The sequence below is a fragment of the Carica papaya genome, chromosome 2 (genome assembly GCF_054855325.1).
Source record: "Carica papaya isolate Zhongbai chromosome 2, ASM5485532v1, whole genome shotgun sequence".
NCBI lineage: Eukaryota > Viridiplantae > Streptophyta > Magnoliopsida > Brassicales > Caricaceae > Carica > Carica papaya.
This window is the reverse complement of record NC_142310.1, coordinates 7345278-7362513: the sequence shown is the minus strand read 5'-3', so window position 1 is coordinate 7362513 and position 17236 is coordinate 7345278. Positions and strand designations below refer to the sequence as shown.

Sequence of the window (17236 nt, the reverse complement as noted above, 5' to 3'; positions counted from 1 at the left end):
AATCTTATAGAAAATAAACAATAACATTTTATTAAACTATTAATTTACAAGAACAATAAACCACATTAGGTGAAATTATAAATTAACTATACATGCGTATAAAAATTCAAGATAATACTACCTTCACTTTTGACAAGAATTTTTTTTCAAAATATTTATATTTTATCATTGCGGCCAAACATTATTTTATTTATTAATGATATTATATATATATATATATTTTTGAAAATGAATTTTTACTATTATTAATTTAACTGTTACTTATAATTAATCATTTTTTAAATATTTTTTTACATTAGTTATTTCCTCACACTTCTTTTACTAAATTTTTTAATATAATATTACGTAAATAAATAATTATAACAGAGCTAGAGGGGGAGAGCATATAATCTTATAAATTATAGATATAAATTATATAAGAAAGGTGAATCTGAGTTAGTTTGCATCTTCCCCGACCCCGATACCTCTGATTACCGCTTCACTGTAGAAACAAAAGGAATCAAAAGTATTCTTTTTCCCGGTATTCGATAACCTCGTGCCCTGAAATCACCCTCGGTTTCACCAATGTTCACGCCACAGAGGAAGCCATTCCCTGGGCTGGCGCTGACGCCGCGAAGCGAGGCGCTGCAGAGAACTGCAGCCACCGCTCCCGGCATTCCAAACCCTAGAAGTGGTGGTGGCGGTAAAGGGAAAGAAGTAGCATTTGCCGATCCTCCCGCTCCATTTCATCCGCCGCCGCCAGTGGCTCTATTGAGTCAGAATGGGCCGTCAAGGGCCGGTATGGATCAGGAGACGGATGATTGGAGGAGCTTTAAAGAAGCAGGACTGTTGGACGAAGCGTCCTTGGAGAGGAAGGACCGGGAAGCGCTTTTAGAGAAGGTTGCGAGACTTGAAAAAGAGGTTAGTTGTGATGCTCGGTTTGGTTTCTTTTGTTGTGATATGTAGGGTTACCTGTTACTTGTAGATAACCAGATCTCCGGTATAGTTTCTCCTCCTTCCAAGATTACTGTAAATTATCATCATAGTAGACCCTGTGCTTTGATTTTTCTGCTCTGTTTTATTTGGTTATCAGAATAGAGCCTAGAGCTTTCTCAAAATAACGGCCCCCCTAGATTTTCATAAGAACATGATGTTAGTAATTAGGAAAAAGAAAAAAGAAAAGAGAAATGAGAGGGAGAAATTTAGTATTTGACAAGATTGCCACTCTTCTAAGGACTTTCTGTCTTTTATAGCTCTTCAGAGTCAGCAAGCAGCCCAACAATATCCTTTTAAAAGATAAGCCTATTCTTTTGACTGTTTTCTGAACTAGATGCAAAGAAAGGAATGCTAGAGTTTTTGAGGTTGTTGAGAGTAGTATGTACAAAATGAAGGATGGGTGGATTTATTATTTTGGGTTCATTTTGTTATGTCATGACATGATTAGTGATGAGAATTTTAGAAATATCATTGATATGATAACACTACTCTAAAGTTCTTGTATATGAGCGGTACCTTTTTTTGTTCACTTTTTATTTTTAAAAAAATCATTTTAAAAGAATATTTCAAAAAAATCCTTTTAAAAGAATAAATTTATTGAAAATAGAAAGAGAAGTTACAATGCAAGGAGGATAGGCTATTCCCGAATGAAAAAGAGAGAGCAAAAAACAAAAAAGAAAGAACTAAAAAAAAAACAACCAAGCAAAGATTAAAAAAGATAATTAACATAAATTGCAACAAAAGCAAGGACCTAAAATTGATGAAGCAAAAAAAAAGCCACAATTACTGAAGTAGTATCTATATAAGGTAGTGAATGGTTGGTTTTGAATTCAAAATTTTAACTCAAAATACTGTAAGAGATGGGATTCCTGATAGAAATGATGCAATATCGAGAAGAGTAGTAGGTTTGTATTATCTATTCGAGCACATCCTTAATAGTTTCCCAGTACCATCACTTATGCCAGTATCCTTCTGTCATGGGCTTCAGGAACATTTGATGCTGGAGCTGTCTACAAAGAACTAAAGAGAAAACTCGAGTTCTTCATAAGTCAAGTCTTAGACTAAATCTCCAACTCAACTTATTCTTATTGTCCCTAGGGAAACCGTTTGGACGAAACTAACAAATTGGACATAGGCTGAGCATATATGTATGGCTAATGTCACCTCCCTTGGGGAAACACTCATGGTGCTCCTCAGAGAAGCAACTTTTTGGTGATTGAAAGTAAATCATTCGATGGTGTCTATGCAAGAAAGAAGGTGGATGGAATTAGGGTGAGCAAGACGGGACGGGGTTTAGGGTTTCAATTACCTTTTGGGAAGATGAAGTTGAATGGCTATTGGGAGCTTTCCATGAGTTCTAATGGACGAAAAGAGGGAAGTTATGAGGCTGAAATAAGATAGACAAAAGTCACAATATATTAGTGGCAATGAAAGGTAACAATCAGGAAAAGCTTCTGGTTATCACATAGGAGAAAGAGGAGGAAGTGCGATGCATCTTCGTTCCAGAAGGTCCACAGGTTGGAGATGGTGAAGGACGATGATAGCTTTGTTTGAAATGGCAGGGAGGAAATTTGAGGCGTCAAAAAAACCAAATTAGGTTGAAATGAGAAATCATAAGAAAAAGTATAGCCCGGAGGTAGCTCATGATAATATGCCAGTATTGCGATGCTGCCCAAGTTACAAAATGGAGTTGAGGGTGAGAAGAGAGAGGAGCTTCATAGACATGGTGAACGAAGGCATTTGACAGGGGAGCCAGGTAGGGAAGATAAGACCTGACCTCGAAATGGGTCGAATTAGAAACTGAAAATTGAAAATTAAAAATTCAACTCACCACTAAAATATCCATGGATGAGGTACCATTTTGTTTATTTGAGGGAATTGAGTGGCCCTCGATTTGGAGAGCCCAAGGACAAGAAGCAGGCTGGACTTATTAAATGTTTTACAGGATTGGGAAAAGGAAGTGGATCAAGTAGGGTGAAACAAAGAAATGGGTTAAAAGCTTTAGGACTGGGTTTGGACTCGTGATTGTGACGAGAAGTAGAAAATTGAGCTGTATATTAATGGAGATCGAGAGAATCCCAACATAGTCGCGATGTCGGACTCAAAGGTAGATTTTTACAACAGAGAGGATAATAGAGAGAGGGGGGGGGTGTTTAAGTGGAGCTCGTGAGGAAGAATTGGGCAGGGAAACAGTGATGGAAGCTGAAGTCGGTTTGATAGAGAGCATTGTGACCGAGAAGGAAGAACAGGGATCTGTTTAGTCACTGACGGTGGTTCTAGTGATTTGTGACAAGGTCGAGGAGGACCAATGCGGGACAAAATGACTATGGTGCGAAGGGATGAGGTGTTGATGGTGAGGATGAGATGAGGGATAGATGAGGGAGTTGATTGAGGAAGAAAATTCTAATCGGGTATTCTAGAACATCTAGCGGATTAACATATGCTTGGTGTCATTTTTGACAGACTAGAAGAACAAGCCATGGTGCTCTTCAATGAGAAAAAAAAGGAAGAAAGGAGAAAGTGAGAGGCGAAGGGATAAAGTTCAAAAGAAAAAACAAACAAAGGGTGGAGGGTTCTAGAGAATTGAGGAGGTTGCAATCCTTCATAATCATGATAATTTATGAAAGGGGGAAAATAAGGGAGAGGAAGTGATTGGGAATACTTAAATAATGTTAGTTTGTATCATCTTTTGGAATATTAGGAGAATCAATGAGCATAAGAAGAGACAGATGATAAGGGTTATATGAATCGATGAAAACCTAAGGTAATACGCTTTCAAGAAAAATGGAATCCATCTTGATTGGTATTGTTCGTGGCCTTTGAAAGACTAAGGTGATTCGTCAGAAAGAACCACTGACTAGGGGGGCTTCTAATGGGATTCGAGTTCTATAAAATGATGGTTTACTTAATTGTGAGGAGATATTGTCGGGGAAATGCTTTATCTCATGCCTATTTGAAAATCGTAGAAATGAAATAGAGGTGGGAGGTAACTGGTGTATATAACAGATGTGAAGGGGAGAGAGAGGTTTGTTGTGAAAGGATCTGGATGATTGTAAACAGAAATGGACCTCCCATAGATTGTGCGAGGGAACCTCAATATGGTTTTGAGTGGACAAGAGAGATTAGGAGAGCATGTTTCGATGGTTTGCATTAATGAGTTTCTGGAGACTTAAGACAATCTTGAACCAATCTTACTCCTTATGGGAAGTAAATGGACATAGTCCAATCAGAGGTTAAGTCAGACTTGTTCTAGAATTGAGAGACTTTTGGTGCTTGTCTTCTACCAATTTCAACTGTCGGGTCTATGCCAAAACTTTTGCAACGCACTATCTTTGATCATTTCCCCATTTACCTATCTTTCGATGGGATTAAATGAGGTTCTTGTCCTTTTAGGTTCAAGGATAAATAATTAGGAGTTTTTGGTTTTTGTGGCAAGATCAGTGAATGGTGGGAGGGATAAAGGTGGATGGTAATACTAGCTTCAGAGTGGTTTAGAAGATGAGGGAGGTGAAGTCCGAAATTAAGAAGAGGTGCAAGAAGGACGAGGGGAGGGTAAAGCTACCATCACTCAGTCTCTACTATAATATCTTGAGGCCTTAGAAAAGTTGGAAGGGGAGGGGCGGCTTGTCCACTAAAGATTTGGCTCACAAGGAATCTGTAAAGTTTTAAGTGATAAATAGATTGCAAATGGAGAAGATCTCATGAAGACACAAATCAAGAGCAAGATGGATTAAGGAGGGTGATAGATACGAAATTTTTCGACTTCATGGAAGATCATCACAAGAAAATCAATTATGTGGAGGAGATCAAGATAGATGGCCGTTTAGTGAAGGATAATGAGTAGCTTAAGGAGGGGGTCATGAAATTCTTTTATAGGTTAGACCATGAGGAATTCAGCTAGAAGCTTAAGCTGAATGGTTTGACTTTTACGTATTTGGATGAACGGAAGTGAGAATCGCTTAGAAGAGAGTTCACTGAGAAGGAGATTCTAGAGGGACTCATACACTTTAGGAAGGATAAAGCCCTTGGATTCAATGGTTTGAACATGAGTTTTTTATAGGAATTTTCCACGTGATGAAAAAAAAATATTTTTGGGCTTTTTAAGGAGTTCCATTCTAAAGATTGAAGGAGCAACAAACATTAAGGATTTCAGATCTATCAATTTAGTTGAAAGTGGTTATAAACTCATTATGAAAGTGCTGAGGAGGATAATAGCTAAGGATATGCATAAGGTGGTAGGCGAGTGTCAACATGTTTTTTGTGGAAGACAGACAGATCTTGGATGCAGATCTTGTTGTTAATGACATTTTAGATGATTTGCTTCACAAGAATGAGGAGGGTGTTTTATGCAAACATGATGCAAAGAAAGTCTATGACCATGTAAATTAGGACTTTCTTGATTATATGCTGAGGTAATTGGGATTCAACAACAAATGGTGTAGGTGGATAAATTCATGTATCTCTACGTCCTCTTTTGTAATCATGGTGAGTAGGGATCATCATCGTTTGTCAAAACCTCTAAAGGCCTTAAACAAGGCGAACCCTCATCCCATATGCTATTTATAATTGTTATAGAAGCTCTCAATAAAATGTTATTAAGGATTATAGAGTGTAGTTGTTTAAAAGTGGTTGAGGGCAAACATGTGAAGGAGATAACTCATTTTTTGCAAAGGACACTTTGTTATTTTCTGAATAGGACGAGAGGATTATTAAAAAAAAAATGAACAGGACAAGAGGACTATACTTAACTTTAGATGCATTTTGCTGAATTTTCAAGCTCTCTCTGAACTCAATATCAATTTAGTCAAGTTTGAATTGGTGAGATTGAGTGTTGGAAGGGATGCTCTTAGATTGGGGAAAGTTTTGGGGTGTAAAAGTATGGAGTTGCTGATTAAAACTTGGGGATACCATTGGAGGTTAAATATAAAGATGTGGCAATTCGGGACCCTGCGGTAGCGAAATTTTAGGGAAGATTGACAAGATGAAAGAGAAACCCCATGTTTAAAGGGTGAGACTCAACTCATAAAATTAAGATGATCAATATCCCCATTTATGACATGTTCCTTTTGACAAAGTCCTTGCAAGTGTAGTCAAGTGATTAGAATCAATCCAATGTAGGTTCTTATGAGGCAACTCGGAGGATAGAAAAAGTTATTACTTGATTGTGTGGGATGAGGTTAAAAAGGCTATATATATGGAAAATTTGGGGTTGAGATCTTTGATGGAGATGAATTTGGCTCTACAGAGGAAATGACTCTGAAAATTCAGGAATAAAAATGATAGTCTATGATGGAGGGTGATCAAGTGAAGTTTGGGACCGTGGATCGAGGTTGGTATACCATATTACAAGGTAGACCTCATGGAAAGAGAATATGGATGAAATATGCATGGGTAAGAATGAATTCTTGGATTGTATTAGTTGGAGGGTTGGTAATAGGGACGACATGGTTTCTGGTATGATGCTTGGTTAAGTGGGGGGTCGTTCAAAGTACTATTTCTTCATATCTATGCTATTGCACGACATAAGAATATCGCGATCTACGAGTTGTATAAAGCTATCGAGGGAGAAGGGGAGTGACATGTGGAATTTATGAGAAAACTTAATAATTGGGAAGTAAATGACAATGAGACTCTCTAAACTCTTTCTATCGCTACAATTAATGAGAGTAACGATCAACTAATTTGGAGACTCAATGTTAGATGGTCCTTGGTCAGGTATTTTTACAGTCATTTGATTAAAAATGACACCACGAACATCAGTTTTCCTTTTTGGGAAATTTGAAGGTTAATGCTCCATCTAGAGTTACTTTCGTTGCTTGGAAAGTAGGTCAATGATGTATTCGTACTCTTGACAAGCTTATTAGGAGGGGAAAATATTGGTGAATTGATGTTTTTTATTTAAAGGGAGGCAGAATCATGTAATCACATTCTTCTTGGGTGCCTGCTTATGTATAAATTGTGAACCTCGGCTTATGAGTTATTAGACATTAATTGAGTGATGACTTGTTCAGAGAGGGAAAAGATTTGCGCGTGGAAGGGTATTAGTAGAGGGAAGAAACATGCTAGTTTCATTCGCCTTACTACTTTTTTGGTGGTATGGAAAGAGAGAAACAAGAGAGCTTTTGAGGGAGTAGAAAATGGTTTTGATAGGGTTAGAGATAGATAGTTTCAAACCCTGAGTTTTTTATTTATGGGTCATCCTCTTTATTCAATAGATGATTTTGATAATTTTATTGATATTTTTATTGACATGTGAATATTTTATACATGGGTTGACACCACTTTGACACTTATGAATGAATCATACCATACTTTTTATTTCAAAAAAGAAAAAAGCAGTTTTGCATTATCAATTTCTGATGAAGGGATGAGAGATTACTTTGACTTAAATTTATCAAGGTCAAGTTATGGTTGGGAGATGTAAATAGGTGGGAAGCAATTTCTTTCTATAGCTACTATAGATGATGTACTGAGATAATGTTTACCTGATCATATACCCTTTTGCAAATTGCACGATAATTATAAAAATGTAGCCAGCTGCAAAATGCCTTATCTGAAAAATATATTTGGTGTAGTAGTTTAGTTTTATAATTTTGACATTTCAGAATTATATAGAACTTGACAATTTCTTTTGCAATAATAAATTTGAGTGGAGAAGGTTAGGCCTTGTTTGGTTATAGGAAGTTGTTTTGGTTTTTATTTTCTAAATTCTTATGTGTACATGAGAATGTGTAATTGTTGGAACGGATAACAAGGTTTGGGAAAGGCTATTGAAAATAAATCAAGAGTTTGAAAACAATTTTTTATTGTTTTCAAATTCATTCCATATTTTCATTATCAGTTCCGAATCTTATTTTCATTTTTAATAACTATTTGTACTTTTTATACAAACATATATTAAGTTATACAAAAACTCAAGACTGTTCGTGATTAACCGTAGTGATTATAAATATATGCTGGTTTCTGAATAAACTGTGCTTTAGAAGATGAAGTTTCACCTATCAACTTGGTTTTCCTCTCCATTCTAACTTTTTGATATTTTGATAGAATTACGTGATTGTTTTATCTCAAAGCAACTATGGATGTCTAAGAGATCTTACTTATGGTGATTCTGAATAGAACTTTTCTTTGGAAGATGAACTCTTACCCATAAGCTTGGTCTGTGTCCAATTAACTTCTTTTTGTATTGGGTTCATAAAATTGCTCTCTGTTCTTACCATGCTGCGAGACTGGTTTCTTGTATTCAAGGTGTTATCTTTTTGTGTTTAAATGAAATAAAGATGTTGGTGATGGTCAGGTAGTTACTTTTCAAATCTTTGGAATTACATGTTGCTGCTAACCTTCAAACCAAGCTTAACCATGAATCTGCTTTTAGGGGCTCAATTTAAATTTGGTTAGGTTGTTCAATTTTAGTTTTTTTTTTCTTTTTCTTTTCTTGCCTTAAGTTCTCATGAATAGTTCATTGTTTTAAGCTTCCTTGAAGATTTATGTTAAACGGAACCATTAATGCTTTTTATTGGAGTCCTTAACTTTTTTGTCTTTGGGATTATACATCTATTTCTGGTATCTTGGTTTATTATTATAGACCATATCTATTTATCTAACTATGGCCTGCAATTTTGAAGATTTGGCACTCCTTATTTAGAGGCTGAAGCTGCTGTTTGTTATATTTAGCCCATACAAAATCTTACTATTACCTAGATGTTGTAGATATTACCATCTTTTGAGATGAGATTTTGTCTTGTATTTTCTTAGTGCTAAACTACTATTGTAGACTGGCCATATGCTGTTCGTGGGTGCATATATTTAGTTTTCCCTTCGCTCAAAATTTGTGTTGAAAAAAGAACTTTTTTTTTTTCTTCTGAGAGGAGTTTGGTCATTATTCATGTAATTTGTCATAGTTAATTACTAGATTTTAGTAATGCTTTCTTATTTATTCAACATAAATGAGTATTATGATTTAATGATTTGATTCAAGTTGATAAAATTTTGAATACATTTACAATAATGGAGCTTATGTTATATTAGAGGTGAATCGCTCATATCTAAAATTAAATTTTATTTCTTCCTTAAAAAAATTGGAATTTGTTTTATAAGGAGACACTATTCTTTTTCTTACTTTGAGCTTTAGATTTCGAAATGTAATGGTCTGCACTATTTGATATAATTGTTCTTTGGCATAGCTATTTGATTACCAGTATAATATGGGGCTTCTCCTCATTGAGAAGAAAGAGTGGGCTTCAAGGTACGAAGAACTAACGCAAGCATTAGATGAGGTAGAGGAGATTCTCAAACGTGAACAATCAGCAAATTTAATTGCTTTATCTGAAGTTGAGAAGAGAGAGGAAATGTTGAGAAAGGCTTTGAGTGTTGAAAAGCAATGCGTGGAAGAGGTATCCTTCTTATTCTGCATTCTTTATGAAACTCACCTTTGATAATAAGTGTTTATTCTTCTCTAATTCTTGGGTTGATCATATTTTTCTTTTGATGCTCTAATAAACATGCTTTTATTTGGTTTTAGTTTGTGATATTTAGATCCAAAGCTAGTATATCATTAGAAAAACTAGCATAATTAGCTCTGGCCATTAGGTTGACATACTATGTATGTCATGTAATTTAGTTATAATAGACTTCCTTTCCCTTACACTGCATGATGCATGAAACGTTTGCTAGTGAAAGAAGTAGCTGATGTTATTCTAGAAGCTTTTATTTTCATGCTTGATCTCTTTGTCCTTATCTGTATGTTTGTGTCACTATAAAGTCTTTGATGGATATTTGTTAGTCATTATACTGAAATTTTCTGTCTCGGTGTTGGTGTCATGTTATACCTTTCTTGCTGCAGCTTGAAAAGGCTTTACGTGATATGCAAGAGGAGCATGCACAAATGAAGCTTACATCTGAAAATAAGTTGTCGGATGCAAAAGATTTGGTGGTTGGAATTGACGAGAAATTATTGGAGGCAGAAGAAAAGATGCGTGTTGCTGAAGCTCAGCTTGCAGAGGTAAATAGAAAGAGTTCTGAGATGGACATAAAATTGCAGGAGGTGGAGGCTCGTGAAAATGTGCTTCAGAGAGAGCATCTGTCTTTAATTGCAGAGTATTTTCCCTGCTGAACCGATTTGATAAATATCATAGTGACTCTGGTTGTCCTACATTTTCTCTCAGCATGTGACTCACTTCATATGGAAATTTTCATTTATTTTGTGTTTTCCTTTTTGCTGCTTTTAGGCGAGAAGCACATGCAGCAACTTTCTACAAGCAGAGAGAAGACCTGCATGAATGGGAAAGAAAACTACAAAAACAGGAAGAGCAGTTGTCTCAACTTAGAAGAAACATTAAAATGAGAGAGGAAAAAGAAAATGAAAATGACAAGATTCATAAGCAAAAAGAGAGGGACGTTGAAGAGTTGCAAAGGAAGATTGATTTTGCAAGCTCAACATTGAAGGAGAAGGAAGATGATATAAACTATCGGCTAAAAGATTTAGATGTGAAAGAAAAAGTGAATTCCTTATCTGTTAAAACTATTGAAAGTTTATAAATGAGTTCATGCATAATACTTCATTTGTTAATTTTGTACAGGCAGCTAATTCCATGAGGAGCGCACTTGAAATGAAAGAGAAGGAATTGTGTGTATTGGAAGAAAAGCTTACTGCTAGGGAAAGAGTGAGTCTAAACACTTGATTGTCTTTCGTACTCAATAAGATGTGGTGAAGATAATGTAGTTGCTATACATTGCATTAAATCATTTATCCTGTTTGGATTAGTGTCTTAATGAGCGCATGACATGAATATATGTATGTATATGAGTATGGCACTAGTGGAAACTTATTGGATTTGGTTGTAGAGAAGATGGAATTAGTAAGAGGGATGAAGAGGGAGAAATAAAGGGGGTAAAGGTGAAATAAAGCATTACAATTCGAAGAGAAGAAGAGTTGAAAACGTTTATTAGAGCTAGCTGGCTAGAAATGGGGGCTAGATAGCTTGGTAACAGGACACGTACTAAAAAGTGTCATGATGTGTGAATGTAATTTTCAGTGTTTATATTAGCTGAAGTATTTTGCTTTTTTTCTTTTTTAAAAAATGGGCTTAGTTGTTTTATTAGTTCCTAAAAAAATTATTTAGTTAGACATAATTCCCAGTTTCTTGTTGTATACTGGACGGGCTATTTTCAAAGAAAATGACAGTGCAAGTAAGAAATCCGTAGAGAGTGATTTCTTAAGACCAGGTCATTGTATAGTCTTCAAGTAGAAAGTCACTTCAAGAGCTTTGCTGATTAACAGTGGTGCTTGTAGTAAAAAAGTTAGAAATTTTTACTGATCATCTTTCAAGTTATGATCCTTTTGCTTTTTAGCAATGGTCCTATAAGTCTCTTTCTTGGAAATAATAGGAGAAAATTATATGTTTCAATATACTAGGTATTATCTTGCATGTATTTCTTAAACTAGAGCAGTTAATATGTTATACAGAAAATTTTTAAACAAGAAAGAAGGTTTACTGTGCATGCTGACATGTAGAGAAGGGTATGCCTTTCCTCAAAGAGGAGACGTTCACGTGAATGGTGTCCTTTTACTTCTCCTCCCATGTTGTAAGACTATTTCAGTGATCTAAAGTTTTGTTTTGCTTTTGAGTTTTTTGACAGGGGGAGATTCAGAAGCTGCTTGATGATCAACGGGCTCTGCTGGATACTAAAATGCAGAAATTTGAGTTGGAACAAGAAGAAGAAAAGGAATCTCTGGACGAGGAACTGAGAAAAAGGATAGAGGTTGTAGAACAACAGGAAGCTGAAGTTAACCACAAGGAAGAAAAATTGAGAAAAAGAGAGCAAGCATTGGATAAGAAGTCAGAGAGACTGAAGGAGAAAGAGAAGGACTTGGAAGCGAGGTTGAAAACTATTAAAGAGAAAGAGAGGTTTTTGAAAGGTGAGGAGAAAATGTTTGAGTTGAAAAAGCAACAATTAGATACTGCTAGAGAGAGCCTGCAGGATCTCAAAGAGGAGATTGATAAGATTGGGGCTGAAAGTACTCGGCAGGAGTTGCAGATTCGTGAAGAGTATGAACAGCTTAAAATAACTGAAGAAGAGAGAGCAGAACACCTCCGGTTACAGTCAGAACTGAAACAACAGATAGAGAAATGGCAACATCAGGAAGAGTTGCTTTTAAAGGAACGTGAAGATCTGAAACAGGATAGAGAAAGTTTTGAAAAAGAGTGGGAAGCCCTGGATGAAAAGAGAGCCAAAGTTTTGAAAGAGCAAAAAAGTATAGCAGAAGGAAAAGAGAAGTTTGAAAAGTTCCAGCTATCAGAAGAAGAAAGATTAAAGAAAGAAGAATCATCAATGAATGATTATATTAAGAGGGAGTTGGATAATATTAGATTGCAGAAAGAATCGTTTGAAGCTGAAATGAAGCATGAGCGATTAGTTTTATCTGAAGAAGCTCAAAATGAACAGAGCAAGATGCTTCAAGATTTTGAAACACAGAGAAGGAATCTTGAGACTGAGATGTGGAGAAGGCAGGAAGAAAATGAGAAATATCTACAAGAAAAAACATCAGAATTTGAGGAGAAGTGCAAGAAAGAAAACTATAATATTGATCGTCTGAAGGAAATTGCTCGGAGGGAAATTGAAGAAATAAAGATTGATAGTCGAGCGTTGCAGAAAGAGAAACAAGATATTCTGATAGATAAGGAGAAGCTAAAAGAACAGCAACTTGAAATGCGTAAGGATATCAAAGAGCTTGGTAATCTTAGTAGCAATCTCAAGAAAAAGCAAGAACAATTTATCCGTGAAAGAAGTCGCTTCTTAGTATTTGTTGAGAAACTTAATAATTGTAGTGACTGTGGAGAAATTACTAGAAACTTTATAATCTCTAATCATATTCGGGATGCCCTTCCTCCTGATGTTAGAAATGTTGACAGATCCCCTGATGTAGTTGATCTGGGAGATGCGAACTCCGGAGGGCAGCATGTGTCTTGGCTTCAGAAGTGCACGTCTAAGATTTTTAGCATATCTCCTACTAGAAAGGGTGAGCGCATTTCTGTTTCTCATTTGGCAGAACATATGCCTTTGTCTGTGGAGGCTAGTATTGAAAGAAAAGTGGATGAGCCTGGTATGACCATCAGTAATGAAGATAGAGATCTTGGTACTGGCTCTTTTGATGTTCAACCACCCACATCCGAAAACACAATCAGGGACTTGGATGATGCGTGTACTCAGTCTTTTGATGATAATAGCTGTATGGACAGTAAGAGACAAGAACCTCCGGAAGATTCCCAACAATCAGAGCTGAAGAGTGGCAGGGGCAGGCGTGGTAAGAAGCCCAAACTGGCATTGAATAGAACTCGCACAATGAAGGCTGTGGTTGAAGAGGCAGAGTTGTTTCTCAAGGACAGCTCTAGAGGACTGGAGCAGAACACAACTGTACAGCCTAATGACATTCCTCAGGAAAATGAGGAGAGCATGAGTGTTTCTGGACGAGTTGAGAAGGCAGCTAGTACTGTTGCAAGGAAGCGGCAACGTGCCCAAGGTTCTAAAATGACAGAAAGTGAGCAGGATGCTGTTGATAGTGATGGTCATTCAGATAGTGTGACAACTGTTAGGCGCAGGAAGAGGCGACAGACAGTTGCTTCAGCCCTTCAAACTCCAGGGGAAAAGCGATACAATCTCAGACGACACAAGACGTAAGCTTCTAGTGTGAGTTTGTATGTTTTCTTCTTCTTCCTACTACTGGTAAAGTGACTGTTCATATGCTCGTGGCCATTTTATGTTCAAGTTCAACACGAGAAATATTCTGGACTAGGTATTGGCGATACGTTTTTCAAATGCTCCAGTAGATTTGGTTGAAGATCTTAACTAAATTCATCCACGTTTTCTATGGGAAAAAACCACCTTCAGTTGACTCACGTTTTAAGGGTTATGACATTAAAGAACTTCAAATGATGTGGGCGAAGTATCAATTCAAAAATCAAGCAACCATTGAGCTGTAAAATTGTGCCCGTCAAGTTTTGTAAGGCCTTGTTTTTTGGGTGCAAACTGGGCACCTTAAGTTCATGTTTTGGAACATATCCAAAAATTTTGTGAAATTAATTTCAAATTTTGACTTATTTTCAATTGGTAGAGAATGTAAATTATATTAGATGATGAAAAAAATTCACCTCATATGAAATTCTATTAAAATTTTGTATAAGGTCAATTTTTATCATTAGGGAGAATTTTTACCATCTTCCAATTACATAAGTGTGGATTTACAAATAAATTTTAAATTTTAAATTTATTCCAAATATAGACTAATTATTTAAGATAGCATTTTTTTTATAAAAAAAAACTAAAATGAAACAGGATTTCATAACTAAAAAATAAGCTTGATCACCTGAGTGGAGCCCTTTATATCATTGAAAAATTGTTTTTCCTTCACATTGTGGTTCATATTCATAAGAATAAATGTTGTGAGGAGCATATTAATGTTCCTTATTTTAGCAACCTTTATGTAGAAATTAATGATTTCCTTTGGTCTGTTATGTTTTTTTTTTCAATAACTAGGTTATATCTTACCATGAGAATAGACTGGAAGCAACTGAAATAGAATAGTATGACCGTAGGAAGCTTGGTTGCATAATTTGGAAATTTCTTGCTACTGCTTTACTGAGGGAGATAATGTGTTTTTTTATGGAATTTGATGTTGGCTTAACTGGTTTTTTCACTGGTTAATTTCCTTGTCTATAGTATCATCCTGTAATTAAAGAAATTAAAAATTGTGGGAGAAGTTAATCATTCTGAAATTTTATGTACATACAATCAGTGCTGGCAAAGTAGCAGCACAAACCTCTGCTGATCTGACGAAGACTGTGGAGAAAGAAGTTGGTGATGCAGAAGCAATTACGAATCCTGAAGCTGTCTCAGTTGATGTTGGTACTGAGAGTGGCAAATCTACACCCTTGGTGCCTGTTGGGAAATTAAATGTTGTGGATTTCTCTCAAGATAGGATTGTTAGGGTAAAATTCTCCTTGCCTTTTCCAGTGTGCTCTAATTGCTCTGTTATGGCCCTGAGCTAAGTAATAGTCTTGTTTTTTATTTCATGAGCCAGTTGAAAACAGCTGCAACGGAAAATACAAAGTCAGCAATTGCCAGGGATAATGCTGATATGAAGACAGTTGAAAATACTGAATTCAGTGAGGAAACAAATGATGCAACAGATTATGTGCAAGAGGATAAGAGTGGAAGCAGAGGCCAGGAGGAGGAAGATGAGTTTGATGATGAGTTTGAGCATCCTGGCGAAGTGTCTATAGGGAAGAGGATTTGGACCTTTTTCACAACCTGAGTTCTCTTTAAATTGTTATCATTTCTGTTGGCAAAAGATACATATGTTAGTTTCAGACGGTGAATTTTTCTTGTAATTTTTTCCTGCATGAGCAGTAGGCCATGTATTTTCTTCGTTTCTTAGGAAGGTTGGCTGGATTTTTTAAGTTGTTTTGAAACTCGGCTGATGTAACTTTACTCTCTACTCTCCACTGGAAGTTATTATGTAGTCAGTGATCGATTCGATGGTGCCATATAAATGCCCACCATTTCTACAAGTTCCTTCTATCGGTTATCATCGTTCACTTTTCAAGTAAACATGTACTTGTTTTGGACATCTCTTGATGTTGGGATCTCAATTTTTTTAGGGTTTTTTATTTGAGGCTGTTGTAATGGTGTGTAGAGTTGAATCCGCAGGCAAGGGTTTGAAGTTTCATGGATAAGAATATTTTCTTGATTCCCAGAGGAACTCCCTTTTTTATTTTTTAGCTGTGATAATTTCAGGAGGAAAAAATATAACATAAGCTGATCACCAGGAACTTTGTGCATTGTGATACAGTTTTCTAAAGGCCTACATCCTAAGCTGCTTCAAGTTAGTCAAACATTGTAGTTAGAATGTACAAAATATCTATCAGATTATCTTTCAAAAAAGTTGATAAACACTTGGTAAAGAAGCTGTTAGCATAAAAATAAGCTAATACCCAGCAGCTCCCAGCTCTGTTACTGTTAATTCCCAAATGGAGCCAAGAGCAAAACCGAGGTGCACAAAAGAAAAGGACATGTCAAAATAGGCCTGCCAAGTAAAAAATTGGAGGGTTCTCTTTTTTCTTTTTAATAGCTTTGTTATTCGTATCGGACAAGAGAATGGTCCGAAACTTAATCCCTATTTTTACCTTCAAAAAGTCTTCCCTTCCTTAAATTCAAGCCTTTGTACTTTTCTTCTGCATTTGCTTCTTTTCTTTCTCTTCTTATTTTCTATACCACATAATATAATATTATAATTGGAGTACGATGCATGCAGTTTTTATAATCATCCCTCCCAATGACCTCAAATTGGCAGCCTAGTGTGTGCCTAATTTGCTTTAAATTTTAGTAGTGTTATGATTTCTTTCTATCCTATTTACTAGTACCAATTTGATTTTAATCTTTTTCATTGATAATTTAAATTTTAGGATATTCTTCATTAATATTTATGGGCAACTTTATATTATTTTAGTTGTTTGTTATATATATTTTAGTAGTTTTACATCATATGTAACAATTGAGATAAAAACAAAAGTACTAGTAGTTTGAAATTATCTACAATTATCCTTACCTTCATTAAATCATGTCCTTTTTTATCCAATAAACTTCTAAAACTTATATTTTAAGTTATGATTCAAAGAAGTTTTTAGATACTTTTTTGAAATAAACATTTTATTTAATTAGGCCATGATAAAAATTTTATCTTCCAAAATATTAACAACTAATATCTTAAAAAATTTTAAATTAAATTAAAAAAATAAATTATACGACGTCATTTTACATCTATTGAAAATCCAAAAATACTTTTATTATATTATTAATCATTTTAGACAAATCCTTAATTAATATATATATATATATATAAATCATTATGTTTTATCTATTACATTAGAGATGAGACAGAGATTCTTAATCCGTGAATGACAGAAGTTAAATAAATTAGATTAACAATGCATTAACATATGGCGAAACTTAATACACATTGCTGTTGAGGCCATAAAAGAAAAACGTGATAAAAAATATATTGTTAATGTAACGATCCCGAAAATTCAAAAGAAAATATATATAATAATTTGAGTGCGGAAGCGAAATAAAATATTTAAGTTAATATCCTTTACACAATAACTTAAAAATAATAAACAATATCAAAGAATAAGTTCTCTAAAAGAAATACTAAAAATGAAAGAAGTATAAAGAAAACTATAAGACATCTGGAATCTACTCGCCG

The 17236-nt window shown here is 35.3% G+C and overlaps 1 protein-coding gene across 3 annotated transcripts; it reads left to right on the top strand.

Moving 5' to 3' along the window:
* The first annotated feature begins 419 nt into the window (after positions 1 to 419).
* Positions 420 to 15542, top strand: LINC3 (little nuclei3). Of its 3 annotated transcripts, XM_088213052.1 has the most exons (8): positions 422 to 900; positions 9159 to 9368; positions 9818 to 10071; positions 10203 to 10473; positions 10554 to 10637; positions 11614 to 13649; positions 14768 to 14960; positions 15053 to 15542. In XM_088213052.1, exons 1-8 carry the CDS (start codon positions 565 to 567, stop codon positions 15284 to 15286), a joined length of 3618 nt encoding a protein of 1205 aa, XP_088069178.1. In that variant the 5' UTR covers positions 422 to 564; the 3' UTR covers positions 15287 to 15542. The 3 variants fall into 3 exon arrangements, with proteins under 3 accessions (XP_088069179.1, XP_088069178.1, XP_021910301.1); XM_088213053.1 differs by lacking the exon at positions 15053 to 15542 and having other exon boundaries at positions 420 to 900; positions 11614 to 13662; positions 14768 to 14906; XM_022054609.2 differs by lacking the exon at positions 422 to 900 and having other exon boundaries at positions 9228 to 9368; positions 9818 to 9976.
* Positions 15543 to 17236: the final 1694 nt, after the last annotated feature.

What these genes read in the sequence shown, in the direction of transcription:
- LINC3 (XM_088213052.1), top strand. Translation starts at nt 565, where the DNA reads ATGTTCACGCCACAGAGGAAGCCATTCCCTGGGCTGGCGCTGACGCCG. An exon ending in AAAAGCAATGCGTGGAAGAG is followed by an intron (nt 9,369 to 9,817) that starts GTATCCTTCTTA and finishes TTCTTGCTGCAG; the next exon opens with CTTGAAAAGGCTTTACGTGA. An exon ending in AATCTCAGACGACACAAGAC is followed by an intron (nt 13,650 to 14,767) that starts GTAAGCTTCTAG and finishes ACATACAATCAG; the next exon opens with TGCTGGCAAAGTAGCAGCAC.